The 21,803-nt window shown below is 37.7% G+C and overlaps 1 protein-coding gene across 5 annotated transcripts in view; it reads left to right on the top strand.

The window, feature by feature from the left end:
* PLEKHA1 (pleckstrin homology domain containing A1) overlaps positions 1-21,204 on the top strand; it is a 31,664-nt gene extending 10,460 nt beyond the window's left edge. For 2 of the 5 annotated variants that reach the window (XM_054637062.2, XM_054637063.2), the window contains exons 2-12: positions 3,267-3,427; positions 4,773-4,829; positions 5,563-5,608; positions 7,035-7,132; positions 9,500-9,631; positions 10,457-10,600; positions 11,501-11,569; positions 13,663-13,727; positions 14,528-14,591; positions 15,320-15,409; positions 18,659-21,204. In XM_054637062.2, coding sequence (XP_054493037.1) covers positions 3,287-3,427; positions 4,773-4,829; positions 5,563-5,608; positions 7,035-7,132; positions 9,500-9,631; positions 10,457-10,600; positions 11,501-11,569; positions 13,663-13,727; positions 14,528-14,591; positions 15,320-15,409; positions 18,659-18,973 — 1,221 coding nt within the window. In that variant the 5' untranslated portion in view covers positions 3,267-3,286 and the 3' untranslated portion in view covers positions 18,974-21,204. Of the gene's footprint in view, positions 1-3,266; positions 3,428-4,772; positions 4,830-5,562; positions 5,609-7,034; positions 7,133-9,499; positions 9,632-10,456; positions 10,601-11,500; positions 11,570-13,662; positions 13,728-14,527; positions 14,592-15,319; positions 15,410-16,509; positions 16,808-18,658 lie in introns of all 5 variants that reach the window. The other 3 variants (XR_013183419.1, XM_054637067.2, XM_054637064.2) reach the window with 3 other exon arrangements.
* The last annotated feature ends 599 nt before the right edge of the window (positions 21,205-21,803 follow it).

Here is a 21,803-nt window from a genome sequence, read left to right as displayed (position 1 = left end):
AGGAGCTGGGAGTCCTTACAGAGTGTTACTATACACCACAAAATGGCTTTGCAAGAACATCTTTGTTTCTGGAGGACTGTGGCAAGAGCCAGGAGGAAATGGGCCACTGGGATGTTTTTCCTGGAGTAGCACGGTGTCATTGACCCACATCTCCACTGCAGGGAGGGAAAGCAAAATAAAATGAAGTTGTATATGGTCTGTAACAGGTTTGGTGCCTTCAGCCTTACTAAGAACTTATAATCTGTTATAATGCTTGATTCTAGAAGATTTAATGCACTGTGCTGCAGAAAATAACTAAGGGTGCATGTAATAATGCTGTAAAATGTACAGGCTTGGAGGTTTTTATTTCCTAATCGCTTCAAATAATTTAATGGAAAATCTCATCTCTGCAAGACATGATCTGTGTTCTGAAGACATTTTTAAGTTGAAGTTCTGATGAATTCTTAGGCTGGGGGTCTTCCAGACGGATTTCCTATGCTGAATTAGAGTTCTGCAGTTTCTTGTATGAATCATGGCAATTCCATCAATGCTTTTTGGCTCTGTCTAGAGTTGTCAGGAAGGGGATCATGGTGGTGGCTTTGTCACGTGTTCAGTCCCTTTAGTAACTGGAAGAAAGGCACAAATTGATTTTATTTTTTTTTTAATGTGCATTGCAAATTGTGGTTCATTAATGAAGGTTGAATAGAATTGCTATTAATTTACAGGGGAATCTTGCCAAGGTGTAAGGGTGGAAGCAGGCTTTTAAAAATGGAAAACAGTTCTATGATACTGTGTTACATTTCAATTTATTATGAAGTCAAAGGGTTGGGTCTTTTTGTCTCTTCTTCTTTGTAGAGGTCTGTAATCCCATGAGGAATTTTATACTAATTTGCAGAAAACAGCAGTTATACAATTTACATTTTAACATTAGTGTTACTTTATGGTGTATTTTCATTAGAGCTTAGAGTAGGTGCAAAAAGTATCATTTTGTAGGCTAGAAATTAGCTAGTAGTATTTGAAATAGAGAATCTTTATTAATTTCTGTTTGGGGTTTTTTTTTTCTTCTTTGAGAATTAGTTTACTGACAAATGAGAAAAAGCTTCTGAGTTTTGTTTTTTGCCCTGGAAAAAAAAAATTCAAGTATTGGAGTAGTTCAGCTTTAGCTAATTGTATGTTCATAAGGGAGCATTATGAGCATCCTCCTTTCATTTTCCTTGAAAGGTTTTCTGAAACATAGATTCTCTTATGAGTGGAAAGTGCTTTGAAAATTCATTTGGTGTTATTCAAGGATTTTTAATCAATCCGGATCTTGTTTGAAAAACAAGTTTTCCTTGTTTCATTTTCTTCACATCTGCAGAGAACACAGCTGTAAGTCTGCTCAGACAGGAAACCAGCCACCAATATTTGCTTTTTTTTCAGCACAGGGCTTTTCTGGGCTTCATAAGCTGTTGATATGAGGCCTAAAGGGTGTCCTGGAAATGCTGGATGATCTTGTTGAAGAACCACCTGGTACAAATTAGGGCAATACTGATAAATGGCAATTTTTGTATTCATTTCAATGCAAACAAGGTGTGATGCCAAGTTCTGCCAGATTAGATGTGTAATTTAGAGAGCAGCTACCCTTGAGCTTGCCCTCGATGTTTATAGGGAGATGTTGCTTCAGTGTGAAGTGATCCCAAGAGCCTCCATTGAATTACTCATGAATGTTTGTTAAAATAATGATACTGTCCTGGGTGCTCAAGTGTTTATTTTTGTGGTCCTTATAAATATAACTTGGTTACAGAACTTGGCTTAGATCTGTGATATTTAAATTGTGAGGAGCACACCAAGAAAATCTAGATTACCTTAGTAAATTTTCTTACTTTATTGAAGAATAAACCTTTGCATATTTAAACCATTGTTGCTGGTGACAGACTTTTAAAAAACTGCTTCTCAAAGTGATTGAGTCAAAATTTGCTTGTGTTCTAATTAGTTATAGAATGACATCTGTAAATACAATTATTCATTTACATGTTTGTATATTGATCTTTCCCCCCCAAAAAAAAATGTGGATATCCGAGTCCCTAAAATAAACACTGATTCTTTCCCCAAAACAGCACTTGAAAAACTGCCTCATGTTTTGGTGTGGTGTATCAGTAGCTAACTACAAATAATTATCAGGTGTCTGTCTCATTGTATGTGTATGTAAGTGTATTTAAATCAAGTGACCTCAAATATTAAAGGTAAAGAATTTAAAGAAATACAAAAATGAAGCTTCCATATTACAGTTAAAGCTGGAAAAGTTGGAAAATTATGAAAAATGTGAAGTGCTTCAACCTTCTGTGTCTTACATTAGTATTTTTGGATCTGTACTATTTCTGAATTTTGTAACAAAATGTGAAGACTGAATCATTTTTTCCCTGCCCTGGGAAAGATTGGCATCAACCTGATTTTTATCATTTTTAGATGAGTATGCAAATTTATCTTTGGTCTTACAAGGCTGGCTCTTAAAGTAAAATGACTGTCCCATAAAATAAAAGGAAGCAAAACCCATGATGCAAAAGGCAGATCCATAAAAGGTGAATGGTAAGAGGGTAATAGGTCAGTGCAATGCAGATGTAATTGAATTTTTTTAATGCAGAACAAATTTAAAAAGAAAAAGAAAGACCCCAAAGGCCAAAATAAAAGCCTGGTGCACTTAGAGCTCAGTACCATGAGCAGAGAGTGTTCACATCACTGTTGGTGCACATACAGCTTCACTTTTCCTATTTAATGTATAAGAATGAAAAGATGTCTTCTTAGACACAGCTAGACGTGAAGTGCTTTTTGTAGAAGAGAAGAAAAATGAGAACAATGTTTCTAAAAGCTTTTTTATTGTATTTGCATAAGCTAGATATGAAAAATTGCAGTGGGCAGTGGAGCTCCTAAAGATTCTTTCTTGGCCGTGAGAGGCAATGTCAAAGGAGGAAGTGTAACCCCCACTGCTGTCTCAATTTCGTGCATGTTGTGAAGGAGAACCTTTCTTTTTCAGTGATCTTGTCAAAGTCTTGATGCTCATCTGCTGCTTCCCCCTTGTAACTTTACACTTAGGCTGTTGGATCTGCTAAATACACAGTGCAAAGTATGAAAGTCCTTTCTGAAAATGCAGTGGTGGTGGTGGTGGTGTGGGGAGCAGCCACGCTTCACTTACCCTTCCGTAGAAACTTCTTGAAGCTACTGATTGAAACTGCTCAAAATGTCATGCACTGAGCAGTCTTAAAATTAGCAACAAGGAACTTTGCTTACCTCCTGTGCTTTTTGTTGTGCAGTGTGATGTCCAGGGTCAGAAATGCCTTATGTGGATCGCCAGAATCGCATCTGTGGTTTCTTAGACATTGAGGAAAATGAGAATAGTGGGAAATTCCTGCGGCGGTACTTCATCCTGGACACACAGGAGGACAACCTGGTGTGGTACATGGATAACCCACAGGTGAGCTGGTCCTGCCAGGAGTTTGTCTCCATTCTGCATTTTTTAACAAATTCGCAAAAGAAGAGTGGGGTTTAGTATCGTGGACCTGGAAGCTTGGGAAAAAAAATCATTGTGTAAATGAAATAATTGTAAATCAGGTTAATATAACCAGATGAGCCAAATCACACACACCCTGGTGTTTCATTCACCTTTAACCTTACGTGGCAGTGTGTGGTTTTCCTTGCATTACACATTGCTTTCCCTCAATAGAATCAGTCATTGAAAAGTAATTTTTAATGAACCCTGCAATTGCAGTCCAGCATGGATGGTGTATGAGTGAGGACAGCTTGTGTCCATTGGCATGGAGAGCAGCCTTTAGATAAAAGCTGCTTTTACAATGTGCCTGCATCCCTGTGTTTCCTAGCAGAGGGAAGAACAGATAATTGCTGAAGGTTTGAGCACAGGATCCAGGTCAGCTGACAGCTGCCTGCCAGAAGAATATCCATGTACCCTTCTGCCAGGAGCAGCAGAGTTAAAAAGCATCAGTCTGCTGTTCAAAGGAACCAGCAAAAACAAAATGTAAATGAGGTGCAGCTCGATGGATGTGACTTGTGACTGAAGCATTTAGCAGTTCTTGCTGAGGAGAAAAAGAATTTCTGCAAGTAACACAGGCTTCAAACATTTGATCTGAGTGAAAAGAAGCAATTCAGGGCGTGTGGACAAAATCTTGAAGTGCTGTAGTAATTGCAGTTCCTCAGAAGTTTTAAGACTTAATGATATTTGCAGTGCACACCCAGGCCTAGGTGAGGCCTTTTATTTTACATGCACAAATGAAAGGGTTTCTTGCAAGAGAAGAAACTTCTTGATTTTCTCCCACTGCAGTAATTTTGAAGAACTGCAGAGTCCTTGTAACTATGTGAAGGCCTTCCTAAATCACTGAAGTGAATGGAAAATATGTGAGATGGCCTTTGAAGTATCTGACATAATAGATGAATGTCACTTCTTGTCCCTTCCTCCTGCCCTGGTCAAAGTACAAGAGACTCCAACATCTGTTAAGGAAAAAGTATTCTTTCCGGATTTCCTGGATGCAGAGCCACAAGAATCCTTTTTCCTCTAGTAAAATACATAAACCTCTGAAACAATTACTATTTGTATTGTTTCTAGCAGTCTTTCTGTTTTTAGTTAACAGATGTGTGTATAATAAACAAGTAGTTTAGATCCTGTTTCAAGCATACATTGTGCATTGTCTATAAAATACGTAGGATTTTCTTTTTGTTTGTGGAATTAGTTGCTTTTTATGCATCAACACTGATTGTGGCATGAGAATAAACTGGTTTCACTTTGTAACATATGTGATTTGTTTCAGAATCTTCCCTCTGGATCTCCACCTGTTGGGGCCATTAAACTTACCTATATTTCAAAGGTGAGATAATTAATATGTGAGACACTCATTAAATTCTTGGTGGTAACTACCAAGGGCCTCAACTTCAGACAAATATAAATGCCACTTACTCCTTTTGCTTCTGTGATACTCCTGAAATTAGAGAAGTGTTAAAACACTTCAATAGGTTCAGGTTAAAATAAGAACAGATTAATTACTGTGTTGTCTAAGTTTGTCTAGTGATTTCAAACAGCAGCTCTTTGTGCTCATAAAATTGACATTTCAGTTCTTTATGAGTATTCAGTTTCCCATTAGTCTTGGAAAAAAGGTCATTTATGAAGGGGAAGATGTCTTTGGGTGTGATACCTTGCAAGTAATAATTACTTGGAATAGACAGGACAGAAAAATTTCTAAAATATATTTAGTCCTTTACACTGTGTGTACAGTTAGTTCTAAATATGTCTGAAAGGGAACTGTGAACTAAGAAGTTTCCATGGTTAAATTTGTAGCAGATACTGCATTAACAAATAAATGGAGAAAAATACTTGACCTTTTCTTGTCTTTCTGCTCATTTCTTGTTCTTCCTTTGCACTTCAATACTGCATCTTCCCATCTTCCTTTTTTGTCTTTCATTTTTCTTTTAGTTCTCTTTATCATTATGCCTGAACCACCTTGCTGTGCTGCTAATCATTAAATTTACCCCCTTGAAACAGAATAAAACTTGTGATATCTGATGTGCATTTTGTGACATTTATAATTTTAATTTCCCTTCTAGGTTAGCGATGCAACGAAGCTGAGGCCAAAGGCAGAGTTCTGTTTTGGTGAGTTTGACTTGTGCTGTGTGCATCAGGTGCCTTCTTCAGACATTTGGAACAGGGATAATGTTCTGCAGTTCTGCTACCAGCTACAGCTGGGAGTGTTTAAAAAATACCTTGTATTCACTTTCTTCTTTAGTATGATGGAAATGTTGGCTTCCTCATAAGGTGTTTTTGTGTTTTTTCATATTGCAGCTTAATGAGGAGTAGGTGAGAGGTGTTTTTTCAGATGTCTGAAATTTTTGAGGCATTAATAAGTAATGACAGTTGTTTTCAGAAATGTGGTCTGCCTGTCAGCTGGGAAGACAGGAAATTTAACTATTGAAATCTGTTTTACTGATGAAAGAGTTGATTTAACTGATCTAAAAATACTCTCAGCCAATGTTCTTAAGTCAAATTTCAGCTTCTGTTGCTGCACAAAAAAAAAAAATAAAATTCTTGGGGTGCCTTCTAGGTTTAAATTTGTTTAAAATTTACTGAAGCTTTAAATAATCCTAAAGCTCCTCCTGGTTTTAGGCAAGTACCTGGTGTGTCAGTTCAGTGCCATCTACAGATTACAGATTCCTCTGCACAACTGTGCAGGGCTTTGTCCTCAGCACTTGTCAGGTTTCTCCTGTGAGTGGGCCAGCTCTAAAACACCTTAGTGATCCAAGATGCTGGCTTAAATATCTCTAATTTATTAAAGAGTTTTCATACTTGGTAGAAGAAAAATACAAATTTACTGTCTTTATATTCAGATGGTATTAATCACTTTAAAACCTATTTCAAGAATTAGCCATGATTTTGTGGTTTTTTGCTGTTGCACTGAAATGTGTTTGTCCTTTTTGGATAAAGGATGCCAGGGGCTGTGAGGTAGAGATATAAACTCATTAAAATATGTTTCTCTGCCAAGTCACTAAAGTAAAATAATATTTGTGTTGTAGCTGTCTTAAAGTTGTTTGGTCCTGTGCATCATATACTTAGTAATTAATACTGATTTTCCCAGAAATTAAAAAAAAAAAAATTAAAAAGTAAATCAGTGACCACAGTCATGTTTGTAATGTAACAAAGGATAACAGATTCTGGGCAGAGGATTAAAAGGAGGAATTGTAGAAGTCCCCAGGTATAAGACTTGTTGCATGGGGAAATTGAGAAAGAGGAAATGGAACTGTAGAATATTTTGATAAAATTCAAGACTTCATTTCTATGTCAGAAAAAATCAATTTTCAAAGTTTGTATCATGCCATTTAAGTGGAGAGCTTAAATTACTATTTTTTAGAATAAAGCAATCAAGTGGATTTATGTGCCTTAAGATGACTTTCTAAAACGAAACACAGCAGAGCACTTAAATTCTTTAAATGGAATTTTCATCTGAATTCAAATATTTTCATAATGATATTAAGTTTGCTCTTAAATTTCAGTGTTGTTAACTTTTCATAATGATTTTTAACAGTTATGAATGCAGGGATGAGAAAATACTTTCTACAAGCCAATGATCAGCAGGACCTAGTTGAATGGGTAAATGTTCTGAACAAAGCTACCAAAATCACAGTAAGTGGTTGAGTTGATCTTTAGCAGTGCTTTCAAATGGTGACTGTCTCAAGGTGCTTAAGTGTAACCTTTGCCTCCAGTTTCTATCACCACAAACAAGTCTTGGCTTGACTTTGCAGTACTTGGAGAAACTGTAGAGAACTCCCCCTAAATTTGAGTTTAACTTTCTTTTTGGAAATTGGACAAAATATTCTATTTTTAATTACAGGTTAGGATTTTTTTTTTCTAATAATTTAAAATTAACTTTGCATACTTAATATTATTTGAAATATCCAGGGGATACTAACAAGCAATGAAAAGATACACATACTTTTACCTGCTGTCAAAATTTGGTATTTCTTAAACTATCACGAAAATATTGATCAAGCTCCAAAGGCTCTCTCCTTATTTTGAGTAACATCCATGCAAAAAAGCATTGATGGTTCTTCTGGTAAATGTTAAATTTCTTTTCTGGGTTGTACCAGGACAAGTTGTTATCTCATGATAGAAACCCCCACGTGTTATCTCAGTCTTTTCAGGAGGCAGAAGTTATGGTTTTATTTTCTCCAGTTTTGGGGAAGTGATGACAGTGAGCACTTCTGAGAGCACACCCCGACAAAGAAGGGTTCTGAGCATGGGTGCACACTTTTGTGTTTGCTGTCAGTCACTTTCTCATTTTTGGGTTATCTGGGGATGTTTACATGAGTTCTTTGCACTGTTTTAATACAGCCCATTCTTTGCAGTTATAAAAATGCTACTGCTAATAATAAATTTTAAAAAACCAGAAGCACAAAGCCTTCTCACTTGGGTTTTTCATAAAGAGGATGCACCACAACCAGGCCTGAGCTGTTCCCAGTTGAAGAAATTAAGTGAATAAATGAATAAATGATTGCATCAATTTAGAGTGATTGCTGTTTATCATCTGTTTAGCTTGCATTTGAGATGGCTGGTGAAATCATTAGTATTTTGTCTTTGAAGGAACAAGCCTTTGAACAGCTCGAGTACAGTATTAAGTACAGCCTATTATTGAATCAAATAATTAAGATCACTCAATTATTTTAATATGAGCATTACTTGCTGCAGATTGTAATCCTCCAAGACTCATTGCATGTTTTAGTCCTCTTGAGTGCTGATAATGTGAGAATGACTGTGAACCTCTGCAGCCTAGCACACTGTGTACCCGTTGTTGAGTGCTGGTTGAAAATGCCTTTGTGTGAGGAGGTGGCTGTGGGCTTGGTCTGCAGCATTTTCAGTAGGAGTCTGTGACAGCTGAAGCACTTGCCCACAAAGCTGTAGCTACAAACCCTGCTTTGCAAAGGCTGAGGCTCACTTACCCTTCAGTGCTGGACTTGGCTGGGGATGGAGTCCCTGGCAGAGGGGTGGCCAGCAGGACACTGTCCTAGGCTGACATCTGCTCTCAGCACTGTCTGTACTTCCCTGCAGGCTGCATTTTGTAAAATGAGCACTCCTGGGCACAGGAACTTGAATCACAGACTATAAAATAGCTTTGCTTTCTTGTCTAGATCAGTTCAGTTCCAAGTTCTGAATGTGTCACAGTCTTGGATGGACAATTTGTGTGTCCTTCTTTCTGAAGGAGTTTGGGTGTCCTCTGTAAATACCCAGGAGGTTGCTGGGTGAGGTATTTGGGTGTGAGACTTGATCTCTTCTTGTTGAAGTCACTTCAGATGTGCTATGTTAATATAGAGGTGAAGGAGATTAGAAATGAAAAAGGTCTTGTAGTCACTGCATTTCTTAGGTTAAACAAGTTTACTCAGGAGACTGAGTAAACTTTTTAGATCAAAACACTTAGAGGGAAATCAAATTCATGTGGAATTTTGATGCCCTTAGTTGCACATTTGAGAGAATTATCTAATAGCCACTGATAGTTAGGTAGGCAGGGTCACTTTGGCCAGAATTTAGCAATACATGTATGATTAATGGGGGCAGTAACACAATCTTCATGCCAAGTACATGTGAGGACAAATGTCACACTGGTCAGACACCCTGTGTGACCAAAGTCCCAGTGTTTATGGCCTTGCTGTGCTGGCTCTGCAGGCACTGGGACATCTCCACTTTCTTACTAAAACTGAAAGCAGCTGAAAAATAAAGAACCAGTTCTCAGTGCTTCATGAAGATTCAGTGATGCACTTAATCTTCAAAGCTTGCAACTGATTTCATGCACTGAAATGTCTTTGTTGGCACCACTTTCCTCTGGAGCACTAAAGCATAGTCATTACAACAAATTTTTGTATAAGCCATTTTTAGCCTTTTACAGTTAGTGACCATTTGTTAAATCCTGCTGAAAATGCCTCAAAATTCTTGAGTAATGCTCAGGGCTTTTGGCTTTTCTTCATGAAACTGATGTCAATTCTCACATTCCAACTGCAGGTACCAAAGCAGTCTGATCCTCTCTGCCAAATGGATAATGCAAATCGTCAGGCTGAAAGCCCAGGTGGAAAGAAGCAAGTCTCTTACAGGACAGAAATTGTTGGTGGTGTTCCCATCATTACACCCACCCAGGTAACATCCTCCAAACAAATGGGTTAATATTTGACACACAAAACTGTACTTTTATATGCACCTTTTATTCATACTGAGTGGAGGTTTTGAGGATTTTATTCCCTTTATATAAGATTTTAAAGATTTGCTTGAGTACCGATTTTTTTTTTGCTCACACATACCTGTTAGTATATTAATAATACTTTGTCTGTGTGAAATTGTTGGTGTTAAGAGTGATGAAGTTCTGCCCCTTTAAGAGAAAAAAAGAGGAAGAAGTTGTAAGGAAAAGTGAGAAAAAAGTTTGAGAGGCTGGATAAGCTTATGGAAGTAGAATCTGTGCAGTGCTAAAGATAGAACTGAATCTCTTGCTGAAAGTTTCCTGAGATGAAAATAGTTACAGATTAGATTAATATCATGTAAATGATATGTATGCTCCCAAAATGCATTAAAAAAGGTGCTGAATTCTGTGTCTTGTAGTTCTAGAAATAACTTTTTGTTAGCTGTAGCCACCTCTAGTGTTTTGCCCATGTTACAAGTTTGCACTAAATACATGCATGAGTTTAAATCTGTACCATTTTTTAACTGAGTGTTTGTCAATATTATTTGAAAGTACTCAGCACATTCTTGGTTTAGTTTCTAAGAGCAGCTTACAAGGACTCAGCCCTTGGGGAATCTCAGTTGTCTCTGGAAATCAGTTGGAATATTTTGTTCTTTCAATTTGGAAATGAGATTTGTGAGCATGGCATGACAAAGTTATTTCCTATTGTAACTACTATAGCTATTCCTTGACCTTTAGAAAAATAAAAAAACTTGAGAGTATTCTGACCTTTCCTGTGTTTTTTCTAGAAAGAAGAAGTCAGTGAGGGCAGTGAAGGGGCTGACAGGAATTATTTGAAGAGGTCACAAAGTCACCTTCCTTATTTTGCTGCTAAGCATCCCCCAGATAATGCCATTATCAAAGCTGGCTACTGTGTCAAACAAGGAGCAGTGGTAAGTATTATTAAAAACAAAAGGCAATTGACAGGGATTTTTTTTACTACTGACAGTAATAAGGATTAATTAAAGATAAAATTTATCCTCTAGTAGCACTTAATTTTTATCTGTGCTACTTCCTTTCATGACTTTCTTTAGTGTTGTGTTGTTGAGGATATTTTAGAGAGGCAAAGTGTGTTCCCAGACTTCCACGTAATAGTTGGTGCATGCAGCTGGGAATTCTCCTGTTCTACATTCTGTAGAGATCCTTATTTTGCTTACTAAACCATCTAAATTGGGACAGAAGTCCAGTGCCTGCTTTTTAAATCAGTCAAATGTTTAGAAAAAGCTGATTTTGCAGTTCAGAGGAAGAATTGTGCATCTTATCAGACTTATTAACACAAGTGGAGCTGTTCATGAGATGCCTTGCTAGAAGAAGGAACAGATAGTTCAGATTAAGCAAGATACACATCTTTGAGTTCTCAGACTCTTTTTATCTTGGATTATGAAGCTTCCTTTTATGACATCCCTTTTTTAGTTAAAAATAAACTAGAAACCTGTGATGTATTGTCTTCCAGTTTTTCCCATAGAATAGTTCTGCTGCTGAGTTTCTACAGTTTGAATAAATCGTAGAAAATAGTAACTTTAAGAATTTTTAATTTTTTAATTTTTTTCCAAAAAAATTATTAATTGGGCAAAGTAATCCATAATTATCTTGGGGACGCTAAAGATGCAAAATTTGTTATTATAATAAACTATAATGAAAACATTATTCCAAATGAATAGTTAGGAATTGCACAATATTGTACTATAGATAAAAGCTAGAATGGTAAATACAATTCAATATATTCATAATACATTAAGTCTGTTTTATTTTATATGTAAAACAAACAAATATTTATTATTTTCCCTTAACAGATGAAGAACTGGAAGAGAAGATACTTTCAATTAGATGAAAACACAATAGGATATTTCAAGTCTGAACTGGTAAGTTTCCAGTTCTGTGTTATTTCCCAGTGACAGTTACAAGGAATATGCTTTTGTTTAAGAAATGTGCTCTGCTGCTCCTGCAGCTCTTGAGCCTGTACTGTAATAACTTTTCATGACTGGAAAGAACAAAAAAATTAATGGGACAACTGTTCAATCTGTTTGGGAACCTGCCTGTAGGGCACTGAAGAACAATAATAAAATCTACTCTTCAGTCACCCTGATTCTTGTATTAGTACTTTGTCATTTTACACTCTTATAAAATTAATTGTGTTGTTGTAATAGCTGATCACTGTGAGAAAGACAAAACTAATCTTGCAGTTCTTCATTTAAAGTCAGAATTATGCTCAGATGATGGGATCTTCTCCCACACATTTGTTTCACCAGGGCAGCCAAGATGGACAAAAACCTCTTGATTTTCTGTTCAACAGCAATATTTGCAGAGTTTTTTAGCTTCATGACCTTTCTTCTTCCTCTGTCACTCTTAAGTTTTTGGCTGATTTTGACCAGATGTTACATGCCTTCAGGTTTCATTTAAAAATTAAATGGCTGCTTCTGAAGACACGTAAATGTGGGATTCCTTTTTTGGGAAAACAGAGTAAATGTAAGAAAATCTGTACCTAAGGAATGAAACCTGAGTTGTAGAGTATTATAAATTAAGGAGAATTGAGTTTACAGGCCAAACATAAGATGTAAAATGTCAAGAACCCAAATTTCAGGCTGTTTTTGAAGTTAACTTTGATTTCATTTCTAATGAGGGCATCTGCAGCAGTAGCAGGGGTTTGATCTTGCATCATTATCTTTGTTAAGCTGTCAGCAGAACAATTCTGACTCACTGCCTATAAGAAACCCTCTATTTTTATTTGAAAACAAATCTGAGCTCAGATTGCTCACAAACAAGTTCTAACCCAGTGAAGAATTGTACTGTGGGAGAGTGGAATAGAAGGATGGTAGAAATACTCTCACTTCCCGTGTTTCATTGTGTTCCTTGAGCCTGTGCCAGTCCACAGGAGCACAGTGCAATACAGGCAATAGGAGACCCAGAAAATGATAATTTCTGAGCTGGGCTTTTCCCCCTAAGAGGTGTCTGTACTCCAGAGATGATCTTCACAGTTGATATATTACTTTGAAAATGCATTTTAATGGATGATCGAATTAAGAACAGCAGAGAAGAGATACAAGGAGCACAATAACTGAAAACACTGGGTTTTAAACTTTCTACATTTGATCTGCTAAAGAGCAAAATGGTTAATGGAAACTGCTCTTGCAGCATGGTTACATTTGAGTGACATTTGCTGCTTGCTCAGCATAAATCTGCTAAGTATCTGTTACAGAAATGGTAGAGGAAGTCATTGCAGAGCTGAAAGCCTTTGTTTTATCTGGAAGTTGTAGCCAAGTGAAGCAATCCATTGTAACTTGGCTTAAAGAAATCACAGTAGGAGGTAAAATAAGTTGTTGCTTGTAGTTTACTGCAACAGCCACTAGAAAATAATAGTGTGTGTGATATTATGTTGTCATGGGACAAGTGAAAGTGTTTCTGTTTGAATGTTCTCACTTTTTTCCTGTTGTGTGAAACTTTAACACTTATTTTTTTATGGTAACAGAATTTCTTTGAGAGTACTTGCTCTTTTGCAGGTGTTGAGGACTGGTTTCTTTGTAGTACTTTAAATTGTATTAAGTAGAGGGTACTGTTAATCTCACTTAAAGCCATGTCATGCAGTCCAATTAACACAGCATCTTCTATGGTAGCATTTCATAGCAGATTAATGTAATCAAAATTTTAATGAAATGAGCTGCTTGAGGCCAGGGTCAGTTTTCTGCTCTGTTTAGGGGAAGAGGACAGCACGGTTCTCTTCATTATAGTATGGAATTAATGTTTTGGGAGGTTTTGCTACTTGATTTGCCCTCCTCTTCATTGCAAGTGCCATGGTTGGTTTAATACTTACAAAAGCAAGTGAAATTTTGGTTGACACCACTTTTTTCATACTGACTGCCTTGAAAGTCTCATTTATGTAAGACTGCTGCTGTCCTGGCCTCTGGCTTTCTGTTCTAGTTATTAAATATGCTGTACTAAAACATGTTTCTTTTTACAGGAAAAGGAACCTCTCAGGGTTATACCACTTAAGGAGGTCCATAAAGTTCAGGAATGCAAACAGAGGTGAGGAGGGAAGCACTGATGTCATTACATGGGATGGAATTGCCTGCTTGGTCATGGCCAGGCTGCCCTTTGGAGAACTGTTCAATAACTTCAATGTGTGCATGTGGGATGTTCCCTCTTTATGGGACAGCACATTGTTTTGTGCATTAAATGGGTTTTGAGGGTTCTGTATGAATGTGTGTTTCAAACTTGCAAATTTGCAAAAGGGCAGAACAAGGGAATATCATGGAACCAAGAGTTAGAGATGTGTGGGTGCTGTCTGGTCTGAGGCAGCAATTTCAGGAGTCTCTGCTCTGCTTACATAATCTCTAAACCTTTAGAGGACATTAACACGTGTTAGATGGATGAATCTGGCTGAGAACACTCTTCACCCTGCTGTTTCCCTCCTACCAAATGGCAATACACTAAAGAATAATTGCTTTTGTAGCACTTAAAAGATACTGATTTTTCTGTTTCTTCTTTAGTAGACTACTTACAGAAATTTGACTAAAATGATAAATATTTTTTTAACTTAACATCTGATTTAGAATGTTCCAATTAAAAATGTATGATTAAAATATATTTTAGACTTAATGTTATATGATTTTAAATGTTCCAATTAAAAGTACTTGTGCCACTGGTAAACTAAAGAGTCCTAGGGCTAAAATTAGTAAAAAAATAGTAAAAAAAACAGTAGAGTGATAAAGAAATGCAAAAGTCAGGCAGCAAATGCTCTGATTCTCTGCCAGTTCTACAGTCTTGTTAAAATACAGTGGGAAAGTTGTACTTGCTTTTGAAGTATTTTTGTATTTCATTTGCAGTGATATAATGATGAGAGACAATCTCTTTGAAATTGTAACAACTTCTCGAACCTTTTATGTGCAGGTAATTTCTTTTTTTAAACTTCGGCAAACCCAAGAGACTGCCAGAGTTAAATACACTTAAAAAGTGAAATAGCAGCACTTCTTCACTTTGACCATGGCATGATTTTCAGGGGGAATGTGATCTTCAGGATATTTTATTTACTGCTTTATATAGTGGTATACATTTTCTAACTTCAGAGTAAGAAATGTCTGGGTTAAGAAATAAAGTCTGCTGTGACCGTGTTCACAGGGGTCCGAGGATGAGGGAAGAGACGAGGATCTGACTCCGTGTTTCAGAAAGCTGATTTATTATTTATGATATATATTATATTAAAACTATACTAAAAGAATAGAAGAAAGGATTTCATCAGAAGGATAGCTAAGAATAGAAAAAGAAAGAATGATAACAAAGGCTTGTGGCTCAGACAGAGAGTCTGAGCCAGCTGGGTTGTGATTGGCCATTAATTAGAAACAACCAACATGGGCCAATCAGAGATCCACCTGTTGCATTCCACAGCAGCAGATAATCATTGTTTACATTTTCTTCCTGAGGCCTCTCAGCTTCTCAGGAGAAAAAATCCTAAGGAAAGGATTTTTCATAAAAGATGTCTGTGACAGTCTGCCTGTGAGAAATGAGGTCCCCCTGTGTTTCAGCAGCACACTGAGCAGCAGGGTTAGCTTGTGCTGCAGCTGGTGGGGCAGTGGGCAGGCTGAGGCTGCTGTTGACCATGGTGTTGTTGTTGGCTGCAGGCAGACAGCCCCGAGGACATGCACAGCTGGATCAAGGCCATTTCTGGGGCCATCGTGGCGCAGCGGGGACCGGGCAGATCGGCGGCTTCCGTACGTCACCCTGCGCCTCAGAGGGGCTGCCACTAGCTCCTGTTCACTTGTGCCACTCAGTCCTGCCTCTTCCTTCTGCCTTCCCTCTCTCCTGTCCTGTAGTAACGTGGCCTCTTTGCATGAACTGTCAAACATCAAACACTTTGTGGTTTTAATTGAGCACTTCTTCTAGTCCTACCTGTGACTTTCTGTGCGTTGTTTGTCTTGAACACGTAGATAATGTAGTGCTAACCTGGAGAAGTCTAGTATGATCTGTCACTATTACTACTTTGGGAGTTAAATTAAAACTTTCTAATTCCTGTGAGGTGTTTCTGCTAATTGCTGTGTTTTGCAATCAAATGACAATATCTGAATTTCTTTGTAGCAACTCTCACTGCTAAATTGTCATTCTCTGTTGCTGATAGTTTATTTTATATAAATTTAAACTAAGAGATCTAGGCTCACACGAATTAGTTCTTGCTGTTGAAAGTGCAGTGAGAACAGCATCTTGCAGTACTGAAGTGGGGCACTGTGACAAATGTTAATATTTCTGAAGCCACGTGGATGCCAGCATTTCATACCTACTAGCATTTCAACTGTATTAGTTGTTTAGCACAAAGCTTATTAACTTGTGGAAAGTAGTGGGAGTTACTCTGGTGTCACAGTGTCTCCAAGTATGCCCAGCTGTAGCACCAGGAATACTTCACAGTTCAGGTATTGCATGCTGTGTTTTTCATTTTCTATCTCTGGGATGTTTTGTAATAAACTAGATATATCATTACCCCCATAATCTGAAATGTAATAATTCAATCCTGGCTTTTGATTACAAATTTGCGTTGATACCATGTTTCTGGTAACTCAGCCTAAGCTCTCCACCAATTTTTCATAGCTGCTTCATGCTTTTAAATAAAACTCCCTGATATAAATTTTCTCTTTGTGGGGGCAATGAAAACACGCAGGTAACTTTTCTTTCTGTATGCTTTATTCCCTGTGTTTTTTTTTTTTCTTGTGGGGCTAACTGAGCAATGTAGCTCTGACTGTCAGCATCACTTCTTGTTCCCTGTGTTGTCCTCTCTCCCAAGTCCAGGTGACTCTAATCTTAGCTTTGCACTGTGTTCCAGATGCGGCAGGCCAGAAGGCTGTCGAATCCTTGTATACAGAGGTATACATCAAGAACTGGTGAATGCAGCACGTATGTGGGCTCTCATGGAAACTCGCCTTCTTAACAGAGGGCTAGGACTAGACACTAATTTGCACTATAAAACAAACTAAAAAATAATGCTACCTGTTGTCATTACCATTACTGAAAACTAACTCATCAATAATATCGTTCACTCACAGGTTTGCACTGTTTTTTCTTGCTTTTGAAATGATTGGAAATGAAAAACACCAAAACCGCTGCTTATTCGTCAAAGCACAGTAAATATTTAACCATGAGTGATGTCACTTTAATAGGAAAGCACTAAAGCTAATTTGCATGAGAGTTCATATTTCCACTTTACTTTACATTTGTTTTGAAACTGCGCCAAAGTGAGATTAAATGGAAGCTGCCCACAAACTAATACAGATGAGTGCACACAGGATATGCACGTTGTAACTCTAGGGTTTAGAAGGGTCTGAAGTAGCCTGATCTGCATGGCTTATGAGATCTCTGCATGAAATGATTAGTTCAAACATAGAGGCATTATATAATAATGTATTATCAATACCCTGTTCAAAGCAGGGCACCTTAGGAGTAGTGCAGCAGCACAGTCTCTTAACTGTGAAATTGCAGCCAGTGTGGGTAGTAAAATCTGAGCATCCTTCAGGGCAGCTTAGGAAAAATTCAGAGATCTTGTCTTAATATCCCTTTTGTCCTATTTGGTGAAGTAAAATTATTAATAGTAAGAACAGTAGATAAACCAGTGACTCATAAGTTCTCCTAAAGCAAACTTTTTTCCTTAAGTGGAATATCAAGTCAGGTATGAAATAAGGCAATGTAAATGATGTGAAATACTTTAGTGAAATTGAACACCAAACTCAAGTCCAAAAAAAAAGTTGCACAGGTTCATCCAATAACATTAAGCTCATTTATAAAAAGAAATATGGTAGTACTTGGCAAAATCCATTTTCACTAAATTTATTAATTCATATGTCATGAGAATGTCATAACATTCTAAAAGAAACTTAAGAATCTACAGTGGAAAAAAATAAGTATTTAATTTAGGATTTATATTTGCATCTTGGACACACATCTGTGATGGGTTTGGGGTTTATTTTTTTTTTTTGCTAACAAATGTGCTTGAGAAATGCTTTGATTTGTGTGTGCACATGGGCTGGCAGATTCCTTTAGTTCCTGGACTAACACTGGTGATGGCAGAACTGGCAGCAGCTGCAGTTCCTAATGCACACACAGTTCACTGCAACATTACACAGCATTTGGATCAGAGCATTTCAAACCCAGCACTGCTCAGGGATTTGAGACATCCTGACAGAACTCATGGATGCAGTGCAGAGCCCAAGGAACTTCTTGTTCCTGTTCAGGAGGTCAGGCTATCCCAGGACATCCAAATGGCATTCCATGCCTGCTCTTCAGACAACTAAATCATTCCTGGGTAGTCTGGAGACTTGTTTTTGTCAGTAAGTAAATGGTGGAAGATATTTTAATAGTTATGTAAAGGTCAGCAGAATAATGATAATAAACACAAAACAATAACTTGCATGGAGGGAGTAGCTTAAGTATCAGTTTCTTTCTAGGTCATTAACTTTGGAAATTTTTATATAGCCTTGATAGCTTAAAATTTTTGTTTGGTCCTTTTGAGAAATTGGGAAGACTTAGTGCTCCAAGAACAGGGAACAGTAAAATGTGCATTGCTTCAGGATCCAGGATATGAGTGCTTGATGATATGAATAGGTCCGAATATGTTTTTCCTTTGGAAAGATGTGACTTTCAATGGCCTTTAAAGTGTGCATCTCCAAGAGGTTATTTAACATCTTAGTAAAATGAGGAGCCTAAATTGCTGGACTAAAGTCTACAGAGCTGCTGTGCTTGATTTAAGAAATTCATTTCATTGAATGCAGCAGCTGATGTTGCTGTGAGCTCACACTCAGTAAAGCAGAGCCTCACAAAGCACCTGCCTCCTGCTGCCGTGGCTGATGCTTCGCTTTGTGTATTTTCTGTCTCGATATTTGTATTCATTTTTTTTTTTTTCTCATGAGTGTGAAATCTGAAACTGCATCTTTCCAACATGCCATCAGCCACTTCATCTGACAATCCCCTTCTTTTTCCAGGAGCATCCCGAACCTTCTGCCGAGCCCGGCCATGCTGTCCGTGCAGCCAGCTCACATTCCACAGCCCCTCACGGCAGCCCTCTGGCCCCAGCCTCTCACCCCAAACCCCCTGCCTTGGAGAAACGAGGATTTCACGAGTCTTTTACCAAGGCCAAGCCAAGGAGCTACAAGATCCAGGCTGTCGCTCCAAGAGAATCAACTTCCAAAGTGACTGACCGGGGTCCCTGGGAACCCCGGAGCAAAAATGGCACTCAGGAACAGGATCCTGGCCTTGTGGATCTGGATGATGCAAGCCTTCCAGTCAGTGATGTGTAGGGATGGAAGTGTTTGGAGAATGATCCATTTGTTCGGTCCTTTAATTTCCTTGCTCGGACTTTGAACCAAAGAAAATTCCAGGAATGAGAAAAAAAAAAAAAAAAAAAAACACAAAAAAATACAAACCGGAGCACTGCTGTTATATATATGTGTGTGTGTGTTCCTGTGCACACATGGGTATATATAATGTGTTTGTGTGTTGCCTTTCAGCTGAGGGTCAGAGATGGACCTTAGGCATTTTCTCAAAGCCTGATAGTAAATCACTTACTAGGGAGGGGCCAAACTGCACAGTTTAGGAAAAAAAACCAACCCAAAATGCATTAAACAAACAAAAAAAGTACTTCTGCAAGTAAGCAAGGTACCAGCAACTTCTAATTCCTAATCTGGCAGGTTTACTAAATTTGCAACTAATGCTCTATTTTGGAGAACTTGTTGCCAACAAATGTGATTATTTAATTTCATCTTAAACTACAGTAAGATTTTAGGCATATATGAGAATTTTTTCTCTCCGTGACTTCCAGATACCAGGAAATGCACAAAATGTTTCTTCTGTTCTTTAAGATCAACAGTGTCAACTGATTTGTTATCAGAACAAGAATTCTGAACTCCCTTGGAATTCTAGTTATGGTGCTGTAAAATTTCCACTAAAATAATATTTTGAATAGTCAGCCTATTTTTGATGCACTCCTAAAGGTGGGTTATAACTTTTTGCACATTTGGATTTCCACGGACTGCATGTATTGGTGTTTTGGAGGGGGGGAGAAGAGAATTTGGACTTTGGAATTTGGACACTTTAGATCTTTTTAACTAAGTAGGGTTTATGTTGTGTTACATTAGGCTTTGCAGCAATTATGTTTTCTTAAATGTTTAAATGTATCGTTTGGTTACTGTTTTGAGAATGATTTCCTTCCCAGTGCTTTGTGAGCAGTTCTTGTTTCTGTATTGATCAGTGGAAGAGCTCCTTTAGTTGTGTTGTTATTGGTACTGAACTGTTCCTAGTCCTGCAGTCGTGGCCTATAACTTTTGGTGCACTAAGAATCTGAAGTGCCTGTGTTTTCTCTCACATTGTTGAAACACTTTTGGGTTAGTGATGTACACAGACCATTCTTACTGGGTTTGAGCGTTGGCTTGGAGTTGCTCTGGATAGCATAGCTTGAAACAGCTCTTTAAATCAAGATTTATGCCAGGGGTACCAGTGTTCTGGTGTTGCACCCACTGCTGTGCAATATGTGTTCTTAAAAAAGTGAGTATTTGTTGTTTGTGTACATTGTGTTATGGGGCATCGGTGATGCCAGCGAGGAGAACCTTTACATTTCAAGTACTGGATTAGGTGGTGTGTACTTTTCATCATTTTTGGAAAAAAACCATTTGCTTTAATCCCAACCCCACAAATATCTCATGCTGCTGCTTACTGTGATCCAGTTGTCCAGCTTTGTGAGACTTCCTTTGTCTGCTGGAACCTAAGATACATATCAGGCAAGTCCATCTTCTCTCCAACTTCCAAACTGACTTCCTGCTTGAGAGATTTGGATGGCTTTACTACAGCAATTTATTGATCCCAGGACAGAATAATTGGTGTCATATAAGAATGGAATATAATGAAATTCAAAACCTTAAATTATATCAGCACCTTCTTTTGGTTTTGGTTTATTTTTTTTTTTATCCATAAGCTAACTAACCACTGTCTTAAGGCAGTGGTGTCTGTAAATTACTGGTTTTGTTTGACTTTAGATATATGTGAAAACTAGCACAGAATTGGAAATTACTGTAAATGTCTGTACTAGTATTGTAGGTTTTAATTTCTATAAAAAGAAACCATTAGCTCTTTAAAAGCTTATTTTTTCACAAGTACATTCTGTGTGGAAGACACTTTGCATTGTAATATTTTTACTGTAGTCTAACATCTGAAATCACTTGCTCTGGTACAGCTTTCACACTGCATGGTCATTTTATTGTATTTTGGTATTGGCAAATTTACACATTGGGTGGAGGTAAAGCAGCTCCATTATGGGACTTACAAAAAGAGGGGAAAAAGAGAAAAATGAAAAAAGAAATGAACTACTGTTGTAGTTCAGTAGCATAGGGAAATATTTGTGGTTGGTCACTGTCAGGGTCTCCTATTTATCAGTACTTTTATAAATCTATGAAAATTGTTAAATTATTTTAGAAACAGTGCTGTAAATATGTCACATTTAAATTGTCAATAAATCAGTTTGGGTAACTTAAAATAACATCTGGTTGAGTTTCTTTGCACCATGACAAGTATTTAATCAGAGCAATACATTCTTTTTCAGCATGTAAGAGAGCAGATTCTCCTTCATCCAGCCATAGCATCTCTAATTCTTCAAATCTAATCAGGTTGTGTAGCCTAAGAATGAAATTGAACAGACTGAGCTGATTTTCTTGTGCTAATCTCAGTTTCTTTTGTGGAAGTTTTACATGTTATGCAAGGGATATTGATTAAGAAAACATTGTAACATGGATTTTTCTGTCTTTACACGGATGGATCAGAACGGTTCTCTCTCAGGGGCGCTTCCCTGAAATGCAGACTGGCCCCAGATTCCACTGCCACCACCTGGCTGTGCACTCTGCCCCTTCACTGGAGAGGAAATCAAATTATTCTGTATGACCACAGCTTTAAACTCGCTGTGTTAAAATAAAATACTTACAGAAAATGGAACTGCTGCCTGCAGTGCATGTTCCTGGGGGCAGCTGCTGAGGGGTGATGTGTTAGGATACAGTTTAATAAATGGAATATTCCTTAACCTTGTGGAATATCAGGATGTCAGCACCACCTAGGGGTCACACTCCAGCTTTAAAAATCAAGTCT

This window comes from Agelaius phoeniceus, chromosome 9 (genome assembly GCF_051311805.1).
Source record: "Agelaius phoeniceus isolate bAgePho1 chromosome 9, bAgePho1.hap1, whole genome shotgun sequence".
NCBI lineage: Eukaryota > Metazoa > Chordata > Aves > Passeriformes > Icteridae > Agelaius > Agelaius phoeniceus.
Note: the sequence above shows the minus strand (reverse complement) of the source record. Positions and strands in the feature narration are given on the sequence as shown.